The sequence below is a fragment of the Pelophylax lessonae genome (assembly GCF_965119305.1).
Source record: "Pelophylax lessonae genome assembly, chromosome: 8".
Classification (NCBI taxonomy): domain Eukaryota; kingdom Metazoa; phylum Chordata; class Amphibia; order Anura; family Ranidae; genus Pelophylax; species Pelophylax lessonae.
Window position 1 is genome coordinate 43,510,391 of NC_138775.1, and position 22,770 is coordinate 43,533,160.

At 43.5% G+C, this 22,770-nt stretch overlaps 1 protein-coding gene across 1 annotated transcript in view; it reads left to right on the plus strand.

Moving 5' to 3' along the window:
- FRMD4B (FERM domain containing 4B) overlaps positions 1 to 22,770 on the plus strand; it is a 293,986-nt gene that overhangs the window by 121,955 nt on the left and 149,261 nt on the right. Inside the window, exon 7 of the mRNA XM_082264943.1 lies at positions 15,623 to 15,645. Within this exon, the coding sequence (XP_082121069.1) occupies positions 15,623 to 15,645 (23 nt within the window). The remainder of the gene's footprint in view (positions 1 to 15,622; positions 15,646 to 22,770) is intronic.

Sequence of the window (22,770 nt, forward strand, 5' to 3'; positions counted from 1 at the left end):
TATTGGTCGCAGAGCAGCAGTTGTCTGTGATGTGCGTGCAATCGCAACTCAAAGCAATGGTAAAGTTTTTGTTACTAATTGTTGCAATCCAAAAACGATCGCATGTAAACATTTAAAAAAAAACAGCAATCTCTTATATAAGTCGTAACATGAGATAAACCTTTTTTTTTTTTGCTGCACAGTTATTTCAAGGTCAATAAGAATAGAGTTGGCTGAACTCCAGACAAATATAAAAGACAAACATTTATACAGCGCCGTAATCATTAATGAATCATTTACCCCTTAACACTGGCATACAGTATATGTAGCATTGGTGGACTGTAACGCCAAGCTGCTATATATAAGCATAGAGCGTCTCTTGTTTGTACCAGGAGCATGGTCACCCAGTGAGCGCGCTGTCACAGACCACGCTCAGTCCCTCTTTATGATTGGGTGCCTGTGGGGCAGGCAGGCTCCCTATCACAGCCAGTCCTAGTGATCACATGACCAGGAAGCCCACACCTCCAGCATTATGAATGTTTAGGACTATTTGCCACGAGCTATAGAGTTAAGTCCTTTTTGAACGCAAGCAGTAGAAGTATTTGGGACTTGGCAGGGCTCAGGCTGATAGAGGGAGAAGCAGCACCAATTAGTTGTTGTGCAGTGCAGTGAGTTTATTTATAGAGAGTGGAGTGATGAGCTCATTATTATATCGCTTCATCTTTCACTGTCCAGTCACAGAATTGGGGACCTGTAAATAAAAGTGAACTGCAGCAAAGATTAGGTCTCCTCTCCTGCGATGGTGGAGCTGTGCAAATCGGAGTACCTGGGCATTTCGCTTTTTGTCCGGAGTTCAGCTTTAGGCCTCATGTACACTGGGTGTTCTGAAGGCCTTTTCTCCTGGTAGGGGAAAAGCAGTGTAAAAAAAGAAACGCACCTAAAGCCTTGTTTTGCAAACGCATTTGGATGTTCCTTCATTTCAATGGCCAGAATATGAATTTATTCTTACCATTGAAATGAATGAATGCTCAAGCACTAAAAGCACCTAGCGTTTAGGCACGTGGGGCGTTTTATGTGCCAAAACGCTCCTCACCTGAACTTATGAGTTAATCCTCTGCATTGTGTAAAAGGCTGTTTGATCCTGTCTTCTCTGATCCTCCCCTTCTTCCACTGTCTCCATTCCATCTCCTGATAGTACAGAGTGTTTGAAATCACTCTGCACATGCTCAGTTTGGTGTGTATTGCTAGAGAGCACCGTCCAGACAGAGGGTCTGGGGTCCTGCATCCTGATAGGACAGTCAGAAGAGAATGAAAACTCCTCCTACAAGCATTGCTAGACACTCACAGAAGTCACAAGACTGCTATATACTGCTGATGAGAAAAGGCAATTAGCAGTTTATTATTACTAAAATAATTGCATTTCCATGTACTGTGGGAGACCAGATATAGTAAATGCAGGGTCCAGGGTTTAGTAACACTTGAAAGAACTCCATATAAAAATGTTATTCTCCCATGCAGTGGGGCTTACTGCATGGGTCACCTGCTCATTTAGTCTAGGGGCGCTAGGGAAAGCTGTACTTATCCGGTCCTTCAATCCTCTGGGAAACTGCGCTCCTCCACGTCCAGTGGTGGACTGTTCCTGCCGTCCTCACGGCCAGAGCTGACGTATGGCGTGATGACGTCAGCGACAGTCCATTCACAGGACCGCTTGCGTGCGGAGGGGCAGGAGCAGCAGAGACCGGTCTTGTGGTCGGCAGATTAGGTAAGTATATCTCCAATCTGCAATCCCCTATACAAAAACGTGCATTTAACTCATGCAGTGCAGGCACAGCTCCACTGCATGGGAAAATAATTGTTATCCCGGAGTTCTTCTTAAAGCTGTTAACAATCTGCAAAGTTTATGTTTTAATAAAAGTCAGTGAGCTGAATGTAGTTAGTAAATGACTTTGTGTATGTGTTGCTAGGATCTCCTGTGCGTAAATGGTCATGGTTTTTGCCCCTAGTCCTGTCGCCAGCGATCCATGAAGATAAGCCACAATAGAGGTGGCAATTAAAATACAAATCCTTGTTCTCCTATTGATTAGAGAAAATAAAAGTCAAACAGCAGCTAAAATGTGTAAAAATTGTTTATGAACTAAAGCTGGTCGCACACTAGTAGAACCTCTTGTTGGAATATTTTGTTTTAACCACTTAAGCCCCGGAAGATTTTACCCCCTTACTGACCAGGCCCTATTTTGTGATTCGGCACTGCGTGACTTTAATGGACCATTGCACAGGCGTGCGACTCTGTACCTAAACTAATTTGACGTCCTTTTTTTCCCCACAAACCGAGCTTTCTTTTGTTGGTATTTGTTCACCTGTGCGATTTTTTTTTTTTTTTTTTTTTTTTTTTTTTTTTTTTGATCATGCGCTATAAACAAAAAAAGAGCGTAAATTTTGAAAAAATAACAATATTTTTCACTTTTTTTTTATGAATTCCCCCCCCCCCCAAAATGTAAAAATCAATATTTTTTAACATTTTTGGCCAATTTGTTTTCTGCTACATATGTTTGGTAAAAAAAAATCGCAATAAGCGTATTTTGATTGGTTTGCACAAAAGTTATTGCGTTTACTAACAAAGGGAAAGATTTTTGTCATTTTTGTTGTATTGGCGGCGATCTGCGTTTTTTTTTTCTCGGGACTGCGACATTGCGGCGGACAGATCGGACCCTTGACTGACATTTTTGACACTTTTGGGGGTACCGGTGACATTACTACAGTAATCAGTGCTATACATATGCACTGTTACTGTAAAAATGACACTGGCAGGGAGGGGGTTAACTTTATTGGGGAAGGAGGGGTTAATTGTGTCCCTAGGGGCGTGTTTTTAACTGTGTAGGGATGTGGCTGTTCATGTAACAGCAGACATCCTATGATCCTACATAACAGGACCGTTTGATCTCTGCTGTTACACAGGGGAGAATGACAGGCGGCTTTGTTTACATTAGCCGCCTGCCTTTCTCCCTCTGTAACTGACGATCGCGAGTGACCAGCGGACCCGCGGCGGAGGTGTCCATGAACGAGCGGGGGCGTGAGCGCGCCTCCGGCGGCGCGCGTTCGCTCCCTATTGGCTCACAGGCTAGTGACGTACTGGTACATCACTTTGCCTGCACGGGGCTGACCGCCGCAGTATATGTACTTGCGGCGGTCGGCAAGTGGTTAAGAAAGTTTGTTTACTTTTTCTAAGGGTCAGAGTCAAAATGAATTTCACTTTTAATCTCTGATGAGAAATTACGAAAGAGTGGGATGGACATTTTTTTTCTTGAACGAATTTCTAACCCTGTATGTGGTTTTTTGTTCGGAAAAGTCCATTCATTGCAAAATTGAATGTTGATAGCATACCAAATTTTAATATCCCTTTTGAATGACGTTCTTCAGGTCATTGAATGGATTTTTGTACGAATGTTTGTATGAACGTGCATTCAAAAGTCTATTATGCTTTGTTCACACTTCAAGTAGTGAGAACGCAGGTTCCCACTCACAATTTATTTATTTTTACATGTGTTTGTTGTGCCAAAAGAAGCTTCTTTATCACATTTGAGAAGCTCAAGTATCAAATGTTACCATAAAGTAAATGATTCCGAATGGCTGCACTTCCAGAAATCCTCTTTATTGAAGCTCATGTAACAAGTGGTTAACAGATTGAGCAGGGAACAAGGAGGTAGACGCGTTTCGCGCAAATATTAGCGCTTAGTCATTACCACCAAATTTTGCCACATTTTCGCATGACAACCAAGGCAAAATTAAGGCATTAGGAATGAATGGCACACAAACCTGTGTTTTGCTGTGATTTTTGCAAGATTTAGAAACACCAGCAGAATCCTGCCAATTTGTGCCTGCATCGTTTAGATGTAAACGGGGCCTTAGTTCTGTCCCATAGCCAAAACAGTAAGTCAGAGGAAAACCCTCCAAAGTAAAGGAATCCCTTGTTGTACCATTGGAAGATTTAGGCCCCTTTCACACATACGGTCCGTTTGTCCGTTTTTCATCCATCTGTTAACGGATGAAAAACAGACATCAATGCATCTCTATGTAAAACGGATGAAAATGGATGATCACCCGTTCACATCCATTTTCATCCGCTTCCGTCAATGTCCGTTTTTTGGAACGGATGAATGCCCTATTTTTCATCCGTCAAAAATATGGATCGGACGAAAAACAGATGTAAACGGACAAACGGTCTGTTTTTCGTCCGTTTTTGCATTGGTAGTGGATGTAAAAAAAAAAAAAACAGATGAAAAAACGGATGAAAAACTGATACATTTTGACGTGACTGAACTGATGAACGGACCGTATGTGTGAAAGGGGCCTTACCCTCTATTCTTGCTCTGTTGACAACCCAAAAGTTGGAATTCTTCTTTCACATTAACTTTTGGTGATAACAGAAAACAGGACAAATTGAGTGGTTGAATCTTCCTAATGGGGACACAGGCAGCAATCAAAACATTTCCTTTAGTTACAATTGTAATATTTTGACACATTCTTGGAAAAGTTTTAGAAAGCCCAATTGTGAGTGGTTCTCTTCAAGGGTGGCTTAAAAATTTTCATTTTCCATTTTTTTTTATTGGCAATCACCCACATAAATAAATGAGAACAAACATTTCTTCGCTTATCATGTACAGGTGTGTGATTTCCAGTTGTCAGTAGATGCCTCCATGTATGGTCCCAGTTTGATGTTGTCTACACTTTTACATCTAGTTCAGCCCAACTGTGCCTACAATTGTTTTCAATCACTGTTGGGTTTTATTGCTGTCTGTGGCCCCATTGGTGAATTTTCTCTTCCCTTCTGTTTCCAGTGAGGTCCTGTCTCACTTGAAGACACCCAAGACAGGTCCCCAATGGAGTGATTGAGACAAAACAAGAAGTGCAGTAAAAGGGAAACAGGAAATTAGAAAAAAATCTCACCACTGTAAAAAAGCAGAATAGACCTGTGTAGAGGTGTAGAGGTCATGGTATAGCTCAGGGGTCTCCAAACTTTCTAAACAAAGGGCCCATACTGTCCTCCAGGCTTGCGGGGGGGGGGGGGGGCTGTGGCCAGTGGGAGTAGAAAATGTCCCATCATTGGTTTTAATGAGGGGGGGTATCGCCCCATCATTGGTGTCAGTTGGTGGAATGGTGCCCCAAGGGCCAGATACAGGCAGACAAAGTCTGCATCTACTCCCTGGATGGCAGTTTAGAGACCACTGGTATAACTAATAGTAGTTAGTTGCATTCACCTGGACTTGATATGTAGTGTTGAAGATGTTTTATGCTTACCCAAGTTACTTTTCAGTTCTAATGAGGATTCGGAAAGTACCCAGAAATTATGTCCATACAGGTTTTCATTCACATTAATACAATAGAATGTTTACTGCCAGGCCTTGACTGTCCAAGGCAGAACAGGTGTTTGAAAAGCTCATTCTTCTTACTTTATTCCAAGTTCCACAAATATGTACGCAGAAGTTGGCTTCTGGTGAAGATCACGTCAACTGCAGTTTATCCCCATCATCTGCCTTCCATCTGCAATATGATAACCCATATCCTACGGTATACACCTGCTGACTTTGTGAAATGTTTGGCTATGCACACCCTGCACCATACCTTGCTCTGTCTTGATGATGGCTCACTGTGCACTTAATCGTAGGATGTTGGAGGGACAGACACATTTGTCCTATCAGCTTTTCTCAACTTTTCAAACACAGAGGAACCCTCAAAATAACCTTCCTGTCTCAGGGAGCCCCTGCTAAGGTATATCTATAACTCATAATTCATTAGTGTGATGGTCAGTGGGAAGAATGCTCCTTACACTTGTTAGTGGAAGAATTTCCCCCTTACAACAAGCTAAAAAGATCAATGGTGTCAGTGGGAACTTATCTGAGAGGCAGAAATTGCTCATTGCTCAAGGAAACCTCTAGCAACCTCTAGAGCACACATGTCAAATACAAGTCTGGCACTCAAGGCCTTGTCATGTGGCCCTTGCACCCAGTTTTGCAGCTGGAACGTGGCAGAACTCCCTTCCACCACCTCCAGCTCTCACCCTCTGCTCCCGTTCCCTACAATGTGAGGCAGAGCCACCTACACAGGAAGGTACTAGAGCAGGGGTGGGGAACCTTTTTTCTGCCAAGGGCCATTTGGGTATTTATAAAATCATTCGGGGGCCATACAAAATTATCAACTTAAAAATGTGCCTGTTATATTTGGTCTAACATTTAATTAACTCACCCCTAATGTGATGGCTGCAACTGCTTCTCTTTGGTGAGGTGTGTGATGTTAGCTGGTATTGATGATGTTGCTACTCGCAACTGGTTTTCTAGGTTTGCGTCGGTCAGTCTGGAGCGCAGTCGACTCTTTGTGGTGGTGAGTTTTGAAAAGAACTGCTGGCGGGTAATGCTGGTGGGTATAGCTGGCTGGTACTGCTGTGGGTACTGCTGGTTCAGGCTGGTACTGCTGGTTTGTACTGTGCTGTGAGTACTGCTGGCTGGTACTGCTGTTGGTACTGCTGGCTCAGGCTGGTACTGCTGATTCAGGCTGGTACTGTGCTGTAGGTACTGCTGGCTGGTACTGCTGGCTCAGACGGATACTGCTGGCTGGTACTGTGCTATGGGTACTGCTGACTGGTACTGCTGGCTGGTACTACTGGCTAGTACTTCTGGCTGGTACTGCTGTGGGTATTGCTGGCTGGTACTGTGCTGTAGGTACTGCTGGCTGGTACTGCTGTGGGTACTGATGGCTCTGGCTGGTACTGCTGTGGGTACTGCTGGCTCTGGCTGGTACTGCTGTGGGTACTACTGGCTCTGGCTGGTACTGCTGTGGGTACGGCTGGCTCTGCTGTGGGTACTACTGGCTCTGCTGTGGGTACTGCTGGCTCTGGCTGGTACTGCTGGTTCTGGCTGGTACTGCTGTGGGTACTGCTGGTTCTGGCTGGTACTGCTGGTTCTGGCTGGTACTGCTGGCTCTGGCTGGTACTGCTGGTCCTGGCTGGTACTGCAGTGAGTACTGCTGGTTCTGGCTGGTACTGCTGTGAGTACTGCTGGCTCTGGCTGGTACTGCTGGCTCTGGCTGGTACTGCTGTGTGTGCTGCTGGCGGGAAATGCTATCTAGCAGCGGCGCCACGCTGGAGGAAGAGGTGATGTTTCCTGTATTGGTCACAGGCGGAGTGCATTTGATATCACTCCGCCTGTGACTCACTCAGACTGTCAGAATGGAGCCGGAACTATACAGAAAGCATTGGCTCCATTCTGACAGATCAGCTGAGAGACACAGACTAAGCTGCACGGGGGGCCTGACTAAATGACTTTAAGGGCCGCATACGGCCCCCGGGCCATAGGTTCCCCACCCCTGTACTAGAGCTAGGCAAGGTAGGAGAGAGGGAGATGCAAGAAAGCTTCAGTTAGGGGGGTTGGGGTTGCACACTGTGCATTGTGCCCCTAAACCCTGCACTCTGTACGTAACACACTACTGAACCCTGCACTCTGTACACAGCGCACTCCTGAGATATGCATTCTATACATAGCATAATCATGAGTTCTGCATTCTGTACATAAAGCACTTTTGAGCCCAGCACTCTTTACGTAGCACACCTCAGATACAACCGGCCCTTTAAAGGGCAACTATACTGCCTATGCAGCCCACGATTAAAATTGAGTTTGACACCCCTGCTCTGGAGGAACCCATGGGTTCCATTGAACTCTGGTTGAAAAACCCTACTTCAGATGTTCAGGTGTTTCAAGGAGCTGCCATGGCTCAGGCAGGGAGAGGAGAGGCAGCTAGTAACTCATAATGCTGTGCCTCCTATGGAGGTCATATTTTTGTTCTTTTTGTTATCTGCATGACAGGTGAGCTTTAAATCTACGGGCAACTTAAATTCCTTGTGATCTGTGTACGTTTAAACACATTTTGTTATTCCACAATGCTTTGAGATAATGCACCATTTATTTCAAGCCTGCTGGGAGTTTGAAAGATGCATCAAAGTTGTAGATAAGATTCTCTTTGACACCCAGATGTGGTGACATTTTTTCCATTCCGGAGTTTCAAGATCGCAGCACTGATGAGACGAGTCCTGTGCGTTGTATCAAAAACAAGTCCTACACTGTTGCATCAGTCTCTCTAGACTGACCAGCCCTTCTCTAAAATGCACAAAACCTATAAATATTAAATTCTGCATAGTGCACAGGTTGTGTGTCAGACCGGGAATATAAATATTTCATGACATCCCTACTCTGGTATGGTGGAAGTAGTTTGTCTAAAGGATAGAGATCAGAATTGGAGAATGTCAGTAAATGTTACAGTCATTCACTATATTTTGATAATGTTTAAAGCCCCGTACCCACGTACCGATCGTCGGCCGAACGATCGGCCGTCTTTTGTCCGAGGGCTGTCTTGTCTGTTGAAAAGTGCAAAAGACTGCACACGAATTTTGTCGGCCAACAACAGCCGACTGCAGAAGTGATGTCATGTGATGGTTAACTTTCCTTGTCTTTTTTCTTTTCTGAGCATGCTCAGTCTTGCAAATCTGCTGTCTGTCGGCTGAAATCTGTACTGACTGGCGAACAATCGGCCGTTCTGGTGTTGGCCAACAAAAATTTTAATGCTTGCCCGACAGATTCTGTTCGGCCGAAAATGCGCTGTCGGCTGTCGGAAGCATCATACTAACAAGCCTACAATCGGCCAATCGGTCGTCGGCCGAATCTTTACGGCCGACAATCGGTACGTGTGTACGGGGCTTAAGGCATCTTAAATCCAGCCTGTGCCATGTTCATGCAGGACAAAGCAATAGGTTCTCTTTCATGGGGGCCCTTAATGTACCAGCTGCACATACTCTCCTTTTCTTGCGCTCCTTCTTGCCTCTGAGCACATAGCTCACTTTCATTCCTTCCATATAACCGCACAGGGGTTTGTGATTGACTACTCATCACATGAGGGCAGGGAGAAAATCTTCAACCCTGTACAAGCTTTATGTCATGACTTGGTGCTTACACAGGGCTAACACTCTTCACTTTGGCCTTGGAAGGGTGAAGGAAAGGTGAGCATGTGCAGTTGGAGAAGCTGATATTAAAGTGAACCCATTGCTTTGTCCTTCTAGGCAAAACACATTTTATTGTAAATTGTGCATAAGGTATTCTAGAATGTCTTTCCAAGGCAGGCCATAGATGATGCAATTTTCTTTCCTGCAACTGCGGGTTGCAGGTAAGAAAATAGCACAAATTTTTTTATTCCCCCCCCCCCATCAACAGTCAGCGTTGATGGGGGAATCCCTCCAGTGGACCTTTTGCGTTTACGCCAGTGAGGAGGCACGGGGAGACGTCCTTGCCAGAACACAGTGATCGCATGCTAGAGATCGGACATGCTAGTTTTACCCAAGTCGATCGATTTGGGTAAATCAGCCTGCCCATAAATGGTTTGAATCTCGGCCGGTCCCTGCTGAACTGGCCCAGATTCCAACCATCTATGGCTGGCTTAACCAGTATTAATTTTTTACCATATTTTAAGTGTTGTTTAGCACACCTAAGGACAGCTTTAGTTTTTTTAGTAGAGTTGTTTTTTAAATAACCCCACCAACCCCACCCCCTGCTCAGTACAGATACCCAACAAAATACTTAAAGTTCCTCCCAATTTCTACAGTGTTCACTGTGCTGGCCCTGGCAAGTGGAAAGCTTCTCATTCATAGGCAGGGCTGCATAGTGAAGATGATTGAAAATTGTGAATAAGGTAAGTATTTTACTAGGCAGGCTGCACATTGGGGAGGGGGGGGGGGGTGTTTACTTTACCAAATGTGAAATTGTCTTTGTCTTTTAAGGGCTCTTTCACACGGGCGATCCGATCAGATCCGCCTGTCAGTTTTTTAGGCAGATCTGATCGGATCCTCCATGCAGCTCTATGGGGCAGCGGGTGTCAGCGGAGACATCTCCACTGACACCCGCTGCCATCCGCATCCGATCCTGTCCGTGAAATCTGGACGGATGGAAACCCTATTTTTCCATCCGTTCAGTGATCGGATCGCATCGGGTCGGATGAGAGCGGACAGGCGGTCCGCTCTCATCCGATCCCCCATAGAGGGCAGCGGGGGCTGAGACGCCTCCCTCTCCGCTCTGCAAGCGGAGACGGAGCTGTCATCCGCCGGCTCAGCGGGGATCGCGGATCGATCACCGCTGAGCAGCACGGACCTGCCTACGGAGGCGGACCGCGTGAAAGAGGCCTTAAGTAATTTTACGTGCTGATGATTCCAGGCCATTCCCTTGTTGTAGGATTGCTGTGCTGTAGGTTCAACTAAGATCAATTTCTGTGAAGCTGAATCTATCCTAAAGGTTTACATTGATGTTAGATAGGCAGTGTTGGGGTAGTTACTCAAAAAATGTAACTAGTTACTTCTGTAAATTGTAATGAGATTACTTTACTAGTTACTGCATTTGAAAAGTAACTTCACTACTTATTACTTTACTTACCTCTTTCTTAATCGACCGTGTAGGAGAAGATACATGACACTCTTTCTGCATAGAGTTTAATGTATAAACGCAGGCTTTGGGAAACATGAGAACAAAACCTGAAAAAACAGAATAAAACATAAAGTGCAACAAAAAGTCATAAACTTCATCCCTCTCTATTCTTCGAAATAACGATTGTATCTCACGGCTTGGGTAACGCAGGAAAGCGCGTTCCTATAGCCTAGTAAATTGTAGTTTGTAAGTGTAGTTACCAATATTAGTATTGTAACTAGTTACATTACTTCGTTACCAAAAAAAGTAATGTAGTTACTGTAATCAGTTACTTTGTAACTAGTTACCCCCAACACTGTAGATAGGTCTCTTGTCTTAGTAGCAATCCAGTGTTAGTGAGATGGCAACAAAATTGAGATCGCTGTTGTCCTCTTTGGCACCAGGTTTGCCTTTACACGATAACCCCGACCTAACTACAGTGCTTCGTTTTTGGGTACAAAGTTACCCACAAATCAATGTGAACCTGTTGCTCAGTTCATACATATCAAACGATTATCTACTGTCTACAGCCAGCCTAAAGCCTAGTCCACACCACTAGTTCTTGCTGGGTTGAATGGAAAATCCAATGCTAGTACAGCGATCTCCCCTGCTGAGCTATTGTGTTCTAACAGGGGGACGGCCCCTCCTCGCCAGAACACTCCGGTCAGCCATTGGCTGGGAGAGCGGATTGGGAACCGGTCAACGGACCTTTTTTGGCCGACCGGCTTCCATATACACGGGTCAAATTTCGAAGCCGCTTAGGTCCAAGGAGCTGTACTAACTATCTGATAGCCCTTGCTTAGCAATTGTGTTCTGACAGGGGGACGGCCTCCTGCCAAAACATTTCGGTCAGTGCTCTCAGCCATTGGCTGAGAGAACTGTTTGGAAGGTCGGCAAACCTTTTTCGGTCATGAGCCTTTGACAGAAGCCGGCTGCCATACACAAGAGCAGAATGTTGGGCGGTTTCTATTGACCTGGCCAACATTTGGCCCGTGTGTACTAGGCTTTTTGATAACCATGGGCCTTGTGTAGCACTTTTAAAAATTCTGATTGATAGTCTTTTCTTTAAAAAAAAAAAAAAAGTGTTTTATTAAGAAAAAAAAAAAGACTTACAGCAGACTTGCTTTACCAGAAAACAAAATTTAAGGAACTGGGTTGACTTTTTTTTTTTGCCAATGTTCTGTTGTGCAAGTGATCTTCTCTTTTTTGCCTTTTTCAGATAATTAAACATGTGATTTCTTAGTTTGTTTCTTTGCCCTTTTAAGTTAAATGATGGTACACACAAGACCGAAGAATAGTGAGAATTGTGCATCAAAGAGTCTAAAGTCGTATCAACTAATAAATGGCAAAAGGTGGATTTGGGAGGGAAAGCTTACTGCAGGTAAACTAAGCAATCTCCCCCAGTGTTCACTCTTAATTACAATAAAGAAAAAAAAAAAAATACTGTTACTGAAATATTCGTAGAGCCTGTGGTTTTACATAAAGTTTTAAAAGTGAGGAAGCCACACACACACCTCTATATAGACACCTCTATAAAGGAGCCTCTGCAAAGTGTGGTCCTACTCTATTCTATACAGCTAATAACTGGGAAATAACATGAAGTTACCTAACCTGAAAAAAAGGAATGCCTGGAGGTTAGCACAGCACTTCCTAAAGGTTTAGTGGCCCAGTAGAGATCCAAAGCTGATTGAAAATGCTAATGTTGGTTTGTTCTAATCCAACTTTGGATAGCACTGCCCCATGCCAATTAGACCATTTTATAGAGACCCCTGAAGACCTCTCATGATGCTGTCAATCTTGGGTAGCACCTAACCGTACAAATGAGACCCCTTTTTATTAAAGCAATGGAAGACCTCTAATGGTTCAATAGTAACCTTGGAACACACCACACTGTATAAAATTAACCTTTTCATTGAGGAAACTTAAGACCTTAGTTGGTTCCATACCAAGCTAGGAACCTGGGTAACCAAAACTGAATCCTATATGTCTTTTGACGTCTTGGGAAGCCTCCCGATGTTTTTGAACAGTTCTGCCCTTCACCATGTCCAAAGTCAATGACTACACATAAGAAAATCTGAAGAAAAGTTTCGTACGACGAACGATCGTACATGAACATAACATCCCAATATCCATTTAATTTGTACAGTTTTCTTCCGAAATAAAAACCATAAGAGCAAGACTACGCATGCTCAGAAACTAAATAATACATACAAAACAATTCAATACATTACATCACTTCTGAAGTTGTATTCTGTTGTACGAAAATTTTCGTATGTTGAAAAACTTCTTCACTTTCGATATGAGACTAGCATGCAAAAAAAAATGGACGAATATTTGTCTGATCGGATTGTGTGTACCAGGTTTTAACCTAATTCTAGATGGCTATTGTTATTCACCGATTAGTTTTTCAAACAGACTGTTTTTTGTTTTGTTTTTTTGGCAAAAGATAATTAGACCTTTTGGGCATTCATGTCTACACAAGTCAAACTTCCTATAAATGCAGTGAAGCGGGATATCACCATATCGGGTTTTCATTTAATATTCTGCTTTATTAGCAGGGACCCTCTTTCACAGTGCCTCAATAGGATCATTTGTGCTCCACACATGGGAGGGTGTACTATAGAGAGAATTCCCCTGGAGATTGGGACTTTATAGGCACTTATCGAGTAATAAAAACCATCTTTTATTTGTATCACAAGGATAAAAACATATATAAAAAATGCACACTATGGAACAATATACATGGAATGTAAAGAAATTGCATTGCACCAATACATATGTCTGAAGAGATATACGGATTAACGTCAAGATTACCCGATGCGTTTCAAAGCTTGCATAGCTTCTTCTTCACACATGGGAGGATGTCTTGTCAGGTAACATGCCAATCTCCTCAATATATGGCTCAGCTTAAGTGTAGTACACACTGGCTGAATATCGGCCGGCATCGGCTTGTTCAACAGAAACCTGCCGACATTTGGCCCGTGTGTATGGCAGCCAATCCGACAGAAGCCGGCAGATTCTTGACCGAAAAAGGTCTGCTGATCAGCTCGGCACACCATAGCTCAGCAGGGGAGATCGGATGGCTAGTACAGCGGCTCCGTTCTGAGCGGTCTTTTTTTTTTTTTACATTCAACCCATTTTTAAGTAAGTTCACAATTTTGTGTTGGGCCGCATGCAGCCCATGGGTCACAGGTTGGACAGCCCTGACTTAGAATGTATAACCTATTTTGTTCTGCAGAAACTTGGACTGTAATTCCTCGTTTCCAGTGAGCGGTACGGTTCGGTACAGTTCAGTACGGTTCGGTACGGTACACCTTGATCAGGCTTGCGTCTCCGCTGCCAATAGTACCTAAGCTCAACAGCACCTCAACAGTATTGCTCCACCCTGTTGGTACGGTACTAATGTGCTTGGTACCCCAACGAAAGGGTACCAAAAAAGTGGTACGGTACGGTTTGGAATTAGGGTACCATTTACAACTTTTGACAATGGAAACAGCAAAAATTGCATACTGTACCGTACCACTCAGTGGAAACGAGGCATAACTGAACAAAACTTATTGCGATATTGGGAAAGTTTAAGGATAGTGTCTGATTGGTGATGCTATCCAATTGCATACCAATGATGTTCGTGTAGGTCAAGGGTAGGCAACCTTGGCTCTCCAGCTGTTGTAGAACTGCAAGTCCCATAAGGCACTGCAAGACTCTGACAGCCACAGGCATGATGGGATTTGTAGTTTCAGCACAGCTGGAGAGCCAAGGTTGCCTACCCCTAGTGTAGGTGATCTGGTATCAGGCAGGAAGCTTCTATATAACTCCCCCCCCCCCCCCCCCCGTCCCCCGTCCCCGGCATCCAGCAAATCCTCAGTTTCCTTGGTTTGTAGTGCAAAACGGCAAGAAGATGTGAAGTGGCAATAGCCCAGATATAATTTAATTCCCGTAAAGATCATAGGGACAATAAACTGAGCCGACATGTTGCCAAACCAACTGCTGACGAGATCCGTGAAGATTATCGCACTGGATAAAACACTATTCAAGGTCCAGTTATTATTTAGTCCCGATCTATTATTTCCTATTACAAGCCCTGATGGAGGTGTTTTTGAACCCCCAAAACTTGTTGGATACTCTTTTGTTGCCCTTTTTTTATTAAAATTGTAAACTGTGCTGCGGTACTTCTCACTGTATGGTACCATGTTTCTTCTCACTGAGTTTTGCAAAACTTATTGTTGAGTAGTAATTATACAGAAACTGGAGAGCACCATGTTGTCCTAGAATGCTCCAAAAGGTTTTGAACTGCTATGTAATCTGTAACAAACTTTTTTTTCTTTTTGTTGCCTATGGGCTTGATAAATATATTCATTAAAAAGGTTTTGTTACATCTGTTCAATAAATGCCAATGATATCTGTTGATCCTGCCATAAATCTTGTGAGCTGATAACTTCATATGGATTCAGCTTATGCTTCACGCTTATCATTTAGCATTGTTTCCATTTCTTTTTATACAGGGGTGTCAAACTCAATTACTTTGTGGGCTGCATCAACAGTATGGTTGCCCTCAAAGGGCCAATTAATATCTGGAGTGCAGAGTTCAAGATTATGGCCCGGCTCTAGAAATCTCTGAGTATGCGGCTCTGTCTTGCTTTGCAGGGAGATAATTCTCTCCCTCAGATTCTGCAGATCTGTTCCCGGCATGCCCTGCCGTGAGCACGTGAAGGGATCTGTAAGATCCGGGAGCTACTGAGAGAAAAGTTGTCCCTTGTAAACCCAGAAGGCTTCTGTGTTAACAAGTGACAGCGGGAAGCGGGAGCGGAGGGTTATAGCTGGAGGTGGCGGAATGGAGGTCCACCATGTTCTGGCTGCAAAACTAGATGGGAGGGCCTAATGAACAGGCTTGGTGGGCTGGATTCGGCCAACAGATCTTGTGTTTGACTTATGGGATCTATAAGATAGGCATAAATACGGTACAGTAAATGGGTGTTGTTACCTTTTAAGATAGGCTCTGGCAGGATCAACTGGTGAAAGTTAATAAAAACCTGAAAAAGAAAACAAATGCAGCCACCACATATAAGCATGGTAAGCTGCAAAATGTTATATTTTTGTTCTTTGGTTTAGATATACTTTAACTTTTTTTTTCTCCTTTTTGTTTTCATGTGCAGGAGGCTCGAGGAGACTACAGCAGGTAATTAATCACCGTCTGGTTTGTCTTGTACGTTCTTGCCACACACTGGTTTGTCAATGGTAGGCATAGATGCCAGAGTCTACTTGTGACGCAGAGTCTCCCTCCAGGGCACTTAGAGCTGTGCCTGGAGAACAGAGGGAGAGAGGTCGGCAGACGGGAGGGGGGCGGCTGAGGAAAATGCGCTGTCAGTCCAAAAATAGGCTTGGATAAGATCTCCTAGGTTTCAGCCCAAAATACATCAGCTCAGCAAGACATTGAGTGCTTTCGAGCTGTCTGTCATCTTGGGGTTTAATTAATTCCCTGCTTGTTCATTATGTTCTTAACTTCAGGTCTTGCAGTGAAAAAAGCTTCTGTTCCAATCCTGGATATTAATTTTATGGTGCTTGTTTTAGAAAAAAAAAAAAAATTCACAAAGTGATTTTGTACTTTTGTGCAAAGGGCCAATAAAACCAAATCGCAGATCTAGAACGGAACATTTAATGTATATATACACCCTAGCATCTCCTATTTGCCCCCCTTTTTTGTTCTGTGAATTATATATTCTGTGAATTATATAATTGAAAGCATTTATATCTACTACTGCTGCAAGTTAAAAAAAAAAAAAGGGAAAAATAAAATGGATCCTTCTAGAAATCGAAAAGCGATCAAATCCATGAACAAAGCATGATCGATAATTTTCCGCCCTGGGTGATTGATCACATCTGATCTAAATTGAGTCTAATGTTGGCCATACATGCACAGAATTTCAGCCGAAAATAGTCATTTTAGGAAAGATTGTTCAAAAATCGGGCTGTTAGAGCGATCCGACTTGCCGGGGCGACCTGCAAGGACTTCATATCATTGAAGTCAATGCAGGTCGCTCCAGGTCGCCCCAAAGTAGTACAGGACCCTTATGCTAAGTCGGAGCGACTTGTGTCGCTCCTGTTAGAACGGGTCCTGTGCTAATCTATGGCAGGCGACTTGTCAGGCGACCAAGTCGCCTGACAAGTCGCCCCAGTGTGAACCGGCTCTTACTGAACACAAGTTTACAGACGATTTTGATCGTGTGCCTGGCAAATGTCGATGGATCCATAGCGAAAAAGTTTATCGTTTCAACGAAAGTTTATACATGTATGGTAAAATTGAAACGAAAATAATATTCTGACTCGTATTGCGCGTTTCTTAGAAATATCAGTTATGTTCATTATGATCATGAAAACGATTATGTAAAAGAGTTTATTCTGTCAGTTGGTGGCCAATTCGCTTTCGAAACGACGAATAATCGTTCAGTCTGCAAACGGCCGAAATTCTGTGCGTGTATGGCCAGCATTAGTTTAAGGTCTAAGTCTAAGTTTGTTCAGAAGGGATATTATGCCTATGTGATTGTTTGACGATTTATTTGTTTTGGTTAAATTGTACATCGCGTTTTAAATAGTTAATTTTGAAGGATGTATGACCATCAAAACTTTACTTGCTGCATGCTTGTTCTTAAGTGAATCTAAAGCGCAAACTTTTTTTTCTTTGTATAGCATGTGAAAGGATTAGAATCTCTGTCCGATGTTTATTGCTATCACCCGGTAGCATTAACACCTGTGAATGCACAGTGCCTGCAATTCTATGCGAGAACCCAAACAGGGGTTCCCGCAATTAGCTGCGAGAGGCAACCCCATTGAAAGTAATGGGAGGCTGCCGGTTCTCACAGCTAATCATGCCCTCTCTCATGCAGCGATCACATGCGAGTGATCAGCCCTGAATGCAGACAGCTTTTGTCCAGGACTCATCACTTGCATGGGTGCGATTAGCTATGAGAACCGGCAGCCTCCCATTTCTTTTAATGGGGCTGCACCTCGCAGCTAATTGCGAGAACTCCCACTGAGGTTGTCGCATATAATTGCAGGCACGGTGCATTTGCAGTTGTAATTGCACCCTAAGGCCCCTTTCACACATACGTCAAAATTTATCCGTTTTTCATCCATTTTTCATCCATTTTTTTTTACATCCACTACCAATGCAAAAATGGATTAAAAAACTGACTGCTTGTCCGTTTGCATCCGGTTTTTGTCCGATCTGTTTTTTTTTTGACGGATGAAAAATAGGGCATTCATCCATTCCGAAAAACGGACATTGACGGAAGCGGATAAAAGCAGATGTTTAACGGATGATCATCCGTTGTCATCCATTTTTACATAGAGATGCATTGATGTCCGTGTTTCATCCATCAACGGATGGATGAAAAATGGACAAACAGACCGTATGTGTGAAAGGGGCCTTAATCTCTCTGTTTCTCCCGCTAAACATTGTTACTTGGCCCGAAAGTGGTGGGAAAATCCAACAGGAAGTAGATGGGAAATCTTGGGACACCTGTTCGGTGAAAACTGTCCTGGGGGGGGGGGGGATTCCTCTTACTTCCTGTTTAAGGGAGATCTCTCCAACGGGATAAGGACAGCAATAAAAAAAAGAAAAAGGCCCGACCAGGTTTTTAATTCTTACCTTCTGTAAAAAAGTTTTGCCTTCAAACATATATTTTAAAACCAAAGGATCTAGCAATCTAATAATATAAATAAATGTTTTAGAAGCATATCGGAAATAACAAACTATGTAAAGTTCTGTACTTGCTTAGCTTCCAAAAAAAAAAGGGAAGAACCTTTTATTTTTATTATTGTCTGTTGATTAATCATTTGTTTCTGCGCACTCACCAGAGATCATGGAAGTCTTTTTAACATTGATGCTGTTGAAATAAATTGAATGCATTTAAAGGAGAGCAGCCAGGGCTAAAAATATACAAAAGTGACTCAGTCCATGATATATGTTTCTGAGAAGTAAAAGCCCAGATTAGGTTGTCTGCACACACAATGTAAAAGTTGTTCATTTACTTTGACTTTTGTTGAGCTTACACTGGCCTCGCCCCTCCTGTGCGCTGGCACGAGGCTCATAAATTGCTGGTTTACCCCAAGCTTTTTTCTTGGCTGTGTTTACCCTTTAATTCACTTTCTCCTTGACAAACATGCCGGCCTCCAGGAACTAAAGTCTTGGAGAAAACTTTTTTTTTATATTTGAGGTGGATGGAGGCATTAAGCACACTACACTGAGCAAATACGGATCATAAAGGTCAGTCACGGGCCTGTTAATGATTCACCCGGTTCCCGCTCTCACCGCCAAAGTGAAGGGCTGATAATGGAAGGGAAAGACCTACTGCCCACGCTGTGTCGGTGGCCTGGCAGATTAATAATCTGTGAACATTTGAACTTGAGACTGCCCAGCTAACTCCATTACCTGCCATTAATAAAGCACGTCCCAATATACTCAGCCATGCTGTATATGCAGATTTAGCCCAAATCAGCTGGCACTTTGCAAAAGAGAATGTACATTGGTCTCTTATGTATTTACTTTATCATGGTTAGTGTTAAAAATCAATAAAAAAAAAAAAAAAGTTTTAGGCCCCTTTCACACAGGCGGACCGTTCAGATCCGCCTGTTCGTTTTTTTTGGCGGATCTGAAAGGTCGCCCCATGCATTACTATGGGGCATCGGATGGCAGCGGAGACATGTCCGCTGACATCCGACCCGATCCGCTCCGTCAAATCTGGACGGATGGAAACCCTATTTTCCATCCGTCCAGCGGATCGGATCGGATGAGAACGGACCGACGAGATGCATGGGGAACTGACAGCTGTGTCTCCGCACACAGCGCAGAGACACAGCTGTGTCTCCGCACACAGCGCAGAGACACAGCTGTCATCCTCCTGCTCAGCGGGGGATCGGCGGACCAATCCCCCGCTGAGAAAAACGGCATCCGTCCGACGGACGGATAGTGTGAAAGGGGCCCAATTCTTTGAATTAGTTAAATATAAAACACTGTGTATGAAATGTGTATTTAGATTTTCATCCAGCAGGTTGGCTCTTTTCGTATGTTTTCTAGGCTTTTTTTTACCCCTGTGCAAAAAAGCCTGCTGTTTGCAAAGCTCAGTAGCTCAAACTAGTGAGTCAGAGCAATGACTCCCCTCCTGCTTGTCCATCAACACAGCTTCATACAGAGCTTAGTAGCTCAAGCTGCTCTTTTATAGACACAGGTGAACAAGGAGTGACTCATCCTACCTCTCCCTCTCTCTGCCAGCCTAGTACATTAAATGTATGCAAGGTTTTAATTAGAAAGATAAAGTCTAAAAGGAAACCTCTTCTGCTGTACAGTCTTCAAAAAAATAAAATAAAAGATCTAGTGCATTTAGATACACTTTGTATAAAATGTTGATTTTTTTTTTTTTATTTAACAAAGAATTTACAGTATGTTACTAGAAAATAATGATTGTACCGTAAAAGAAACTAGAATGCTTGGGGTCAACACTCAAGCCTGGTACACATTATCAGTTTTTTTTTTTAAACTGACAGCTCAGATTGGAGCCTCTGTACTAGCAATCCGATGTTAGTACAGCAATCTCCCCCACTGAGCTATTGTGTTCTGATAAGGGGACGGCCCCCTGCCAGAACTCTCTGGTCAGCGCTCTCAGCCAGATTTTCTGTCTGTCGCACTGGCTGCCATACACACAGGCTGATGTCGCCCATTATTCGGCCTCATGTGTACTAGGCTTTAGTCCTGTTTTTTACTTTTTGTAGGCTGAATGCTTTTTGAAGTTTTTAAATTCTGAAAGATTGCATGGAATTGCATATAGGAATATGATCCACCTGCCCAGGGTTTTTTGTTTTTTGGCTTTGCATTGTTAGGATACATCAAGCCCATACACATAATGGCCTCATCTCCGAGCCGGCATCTCAGTCCAGTAAAGTCAATGCCAATCCTGGTTGATGGCTGAATAAAAATGTCTCGGTCCTGGAGAGACAAGCAGATGAAGGCATTGTCTGATCTCTGGGAGGAATAATAAGGCTTCATGTACACGGGACGTTTGAAAACCTCTCCTGAATGCTGGAACTTGACAGCTAGTACCCGATGGCTAAAACAACAGTTTCTCCACGTTTACATGCCGTGTTTATGCGCATTTAGCGGTGTTTGCCATTTAGAAGCGTTATTACATTGTAAAATGGCCAGAAATGTATCCCCATTCAAAACGCCTATAACCACTTCCCAACCGCCCCTGCGGCAGGGCGGCCCTACTGCGCGAACCGACGTAGGTATACGTCGGTCGCGCGGCTGCAGCTAGGGGGCGAGCACACTCGGCAGCGGGGATGCTGATGCACGGGGCAGGCAGCTCAGATTGCCCCCTAACACCCGCGATCGCTCCCTGCTGAGAGAGGATGGTCAGCTGTTGTAAACGCCACCGACCTTTCTTCTCTCTGCAATGGCCAGAGTGCCTGTGATCCTTCTATATAGGAACACAGGTCTCTTTGATAATTTCACAAGCCAACCCCCCCCCCCCCCCCACAGTTAGAAATATTGCCCTAGGTACACATTTAGCCCCTTGATCATTTACTGTGTTAACCCCTTCCCTGCCAGTGTCATTATTACAGTAACAGTGCATATGTATAGCACTGATTACTGTAGTAATGTCACTGGTCCCCCCAAAAGTGTCAAATGTCAGTCAGGGGTCCGATCTGTCCACCGCAATGTCGCAGTCCCGCAAAAAAATTGCAGATTGCCGCCATTACTAGTAAAAAATAAAAATGACATAAATCTTTCCCGTAGTTGGTAGACGCGATAACTTTTGCGCAAACCAATCAAAAATACGCCTTTTGCGATAAAAAATTGTAGCAGAAAACAAATTGGCCTAAAATGTTAAAAAAAATTTTTAATTTTTTTTTTTTTTGGGAATGTTGTGTAGCATAATGTGAAAAATATTGGTTGTTTTTTCAGAATTGTTGCTCTTTTTTCGTTTATAGCGCAAAAAATAAAAATCACACAGGTGATCAAATACCACCAAAAGAAAGCTCTATTTGTGGGATAAAAAGAAAATCAATCAATTTTATTTGGGTACAGCGTCGCACGACCGCGCAATTGTCCGTTTAAAATAACGCAGTGACGAATGTCAAAATATGGCCTGGTCATTAAGGGGGAAAATCTTCCAGTCCAGAAGTTGATAAACAAAGCGCTTATAAACACAAGTTACCGCGCTTAGACACGTTTGCACACTGTTACAAGCATTTGGCATTTCAAATGCCAATAAACTTCTGTCTGAATGATTTTTTTTGGTTAAAAAAAAAAATGCCACCTAACTCGACTGCCTTTAAACGACTATAAACAACGACTAATGGCTCGTTTCCATTGAGCTTTCTGGTACGGTTCGGTTCGGTACGGTACGCTATTTATGCCGTTTCCATTATGAATGGTACCCTAATTCCGAACCGTACCGTACCACTTTTTTGGGACCCTTTCGTTGGGGTACCAAGCACATTAGTACCGTACCAACAGGGTGGAGCTACACTCTGCAGAACTTTGATTGGTTGACAGAGAATCGTCCATCACAGCTTTCCTGCTACACCACGCCTATCATGAAAGGGTACTATTGGCAGTGGAAACGCAATGTGTACCGTTCCGAACTGTACCGTACTGAACCGAACCGTACCGTACCACTCAGTGGAAACAAGGCATTAGTGTACATGGACAGATAAGATAACAAAGAGGAGAGTTCAGGGGCTGCTGAAAAAACGCCCAACTGCTCCTAAACGTCTGTTTTTCAGCAGCAGCAGTGTACGTGAGGCCTGAATACCCGGAAGTGTTACATTTACACATTTCTTAGCATGCATGCCCTAAACACCAAAATAAATATATCTGATGATAGGTCCACTTTAGTTCCAAGCATGTGATTTTGCAAACCAGGGACTTCACAGCCTCTTTCTACCTAATTGTGGAAGCTCCTGATCATTCATCAGTAGTGAACCTGTCCTGTAGCTGTCTCACATCGGAAGTGACTCTAACATTTGTCCCCGTTATCGCAGAGAGCAGATTAAGTAGTATTGATTTGCAAAAATCAATTAGGAGATTAAATGACAGTGTTGCTTTAGAGGACCAGCTATTCCCATAGGCACACATAAGTAGCTGTTTTAAAGTGGGCTTAAAAGTCTCAATTACCAACACATTTGTATGTTCTCTGCCCTAACCTGTACCTTGTTGTTTTATATATCACATGCCACACCACCAGTTTTACTGGTGTGGTTCCTAGAACCTCGGTCAAGCAGTGGTTGAAAGCAACCACAACCC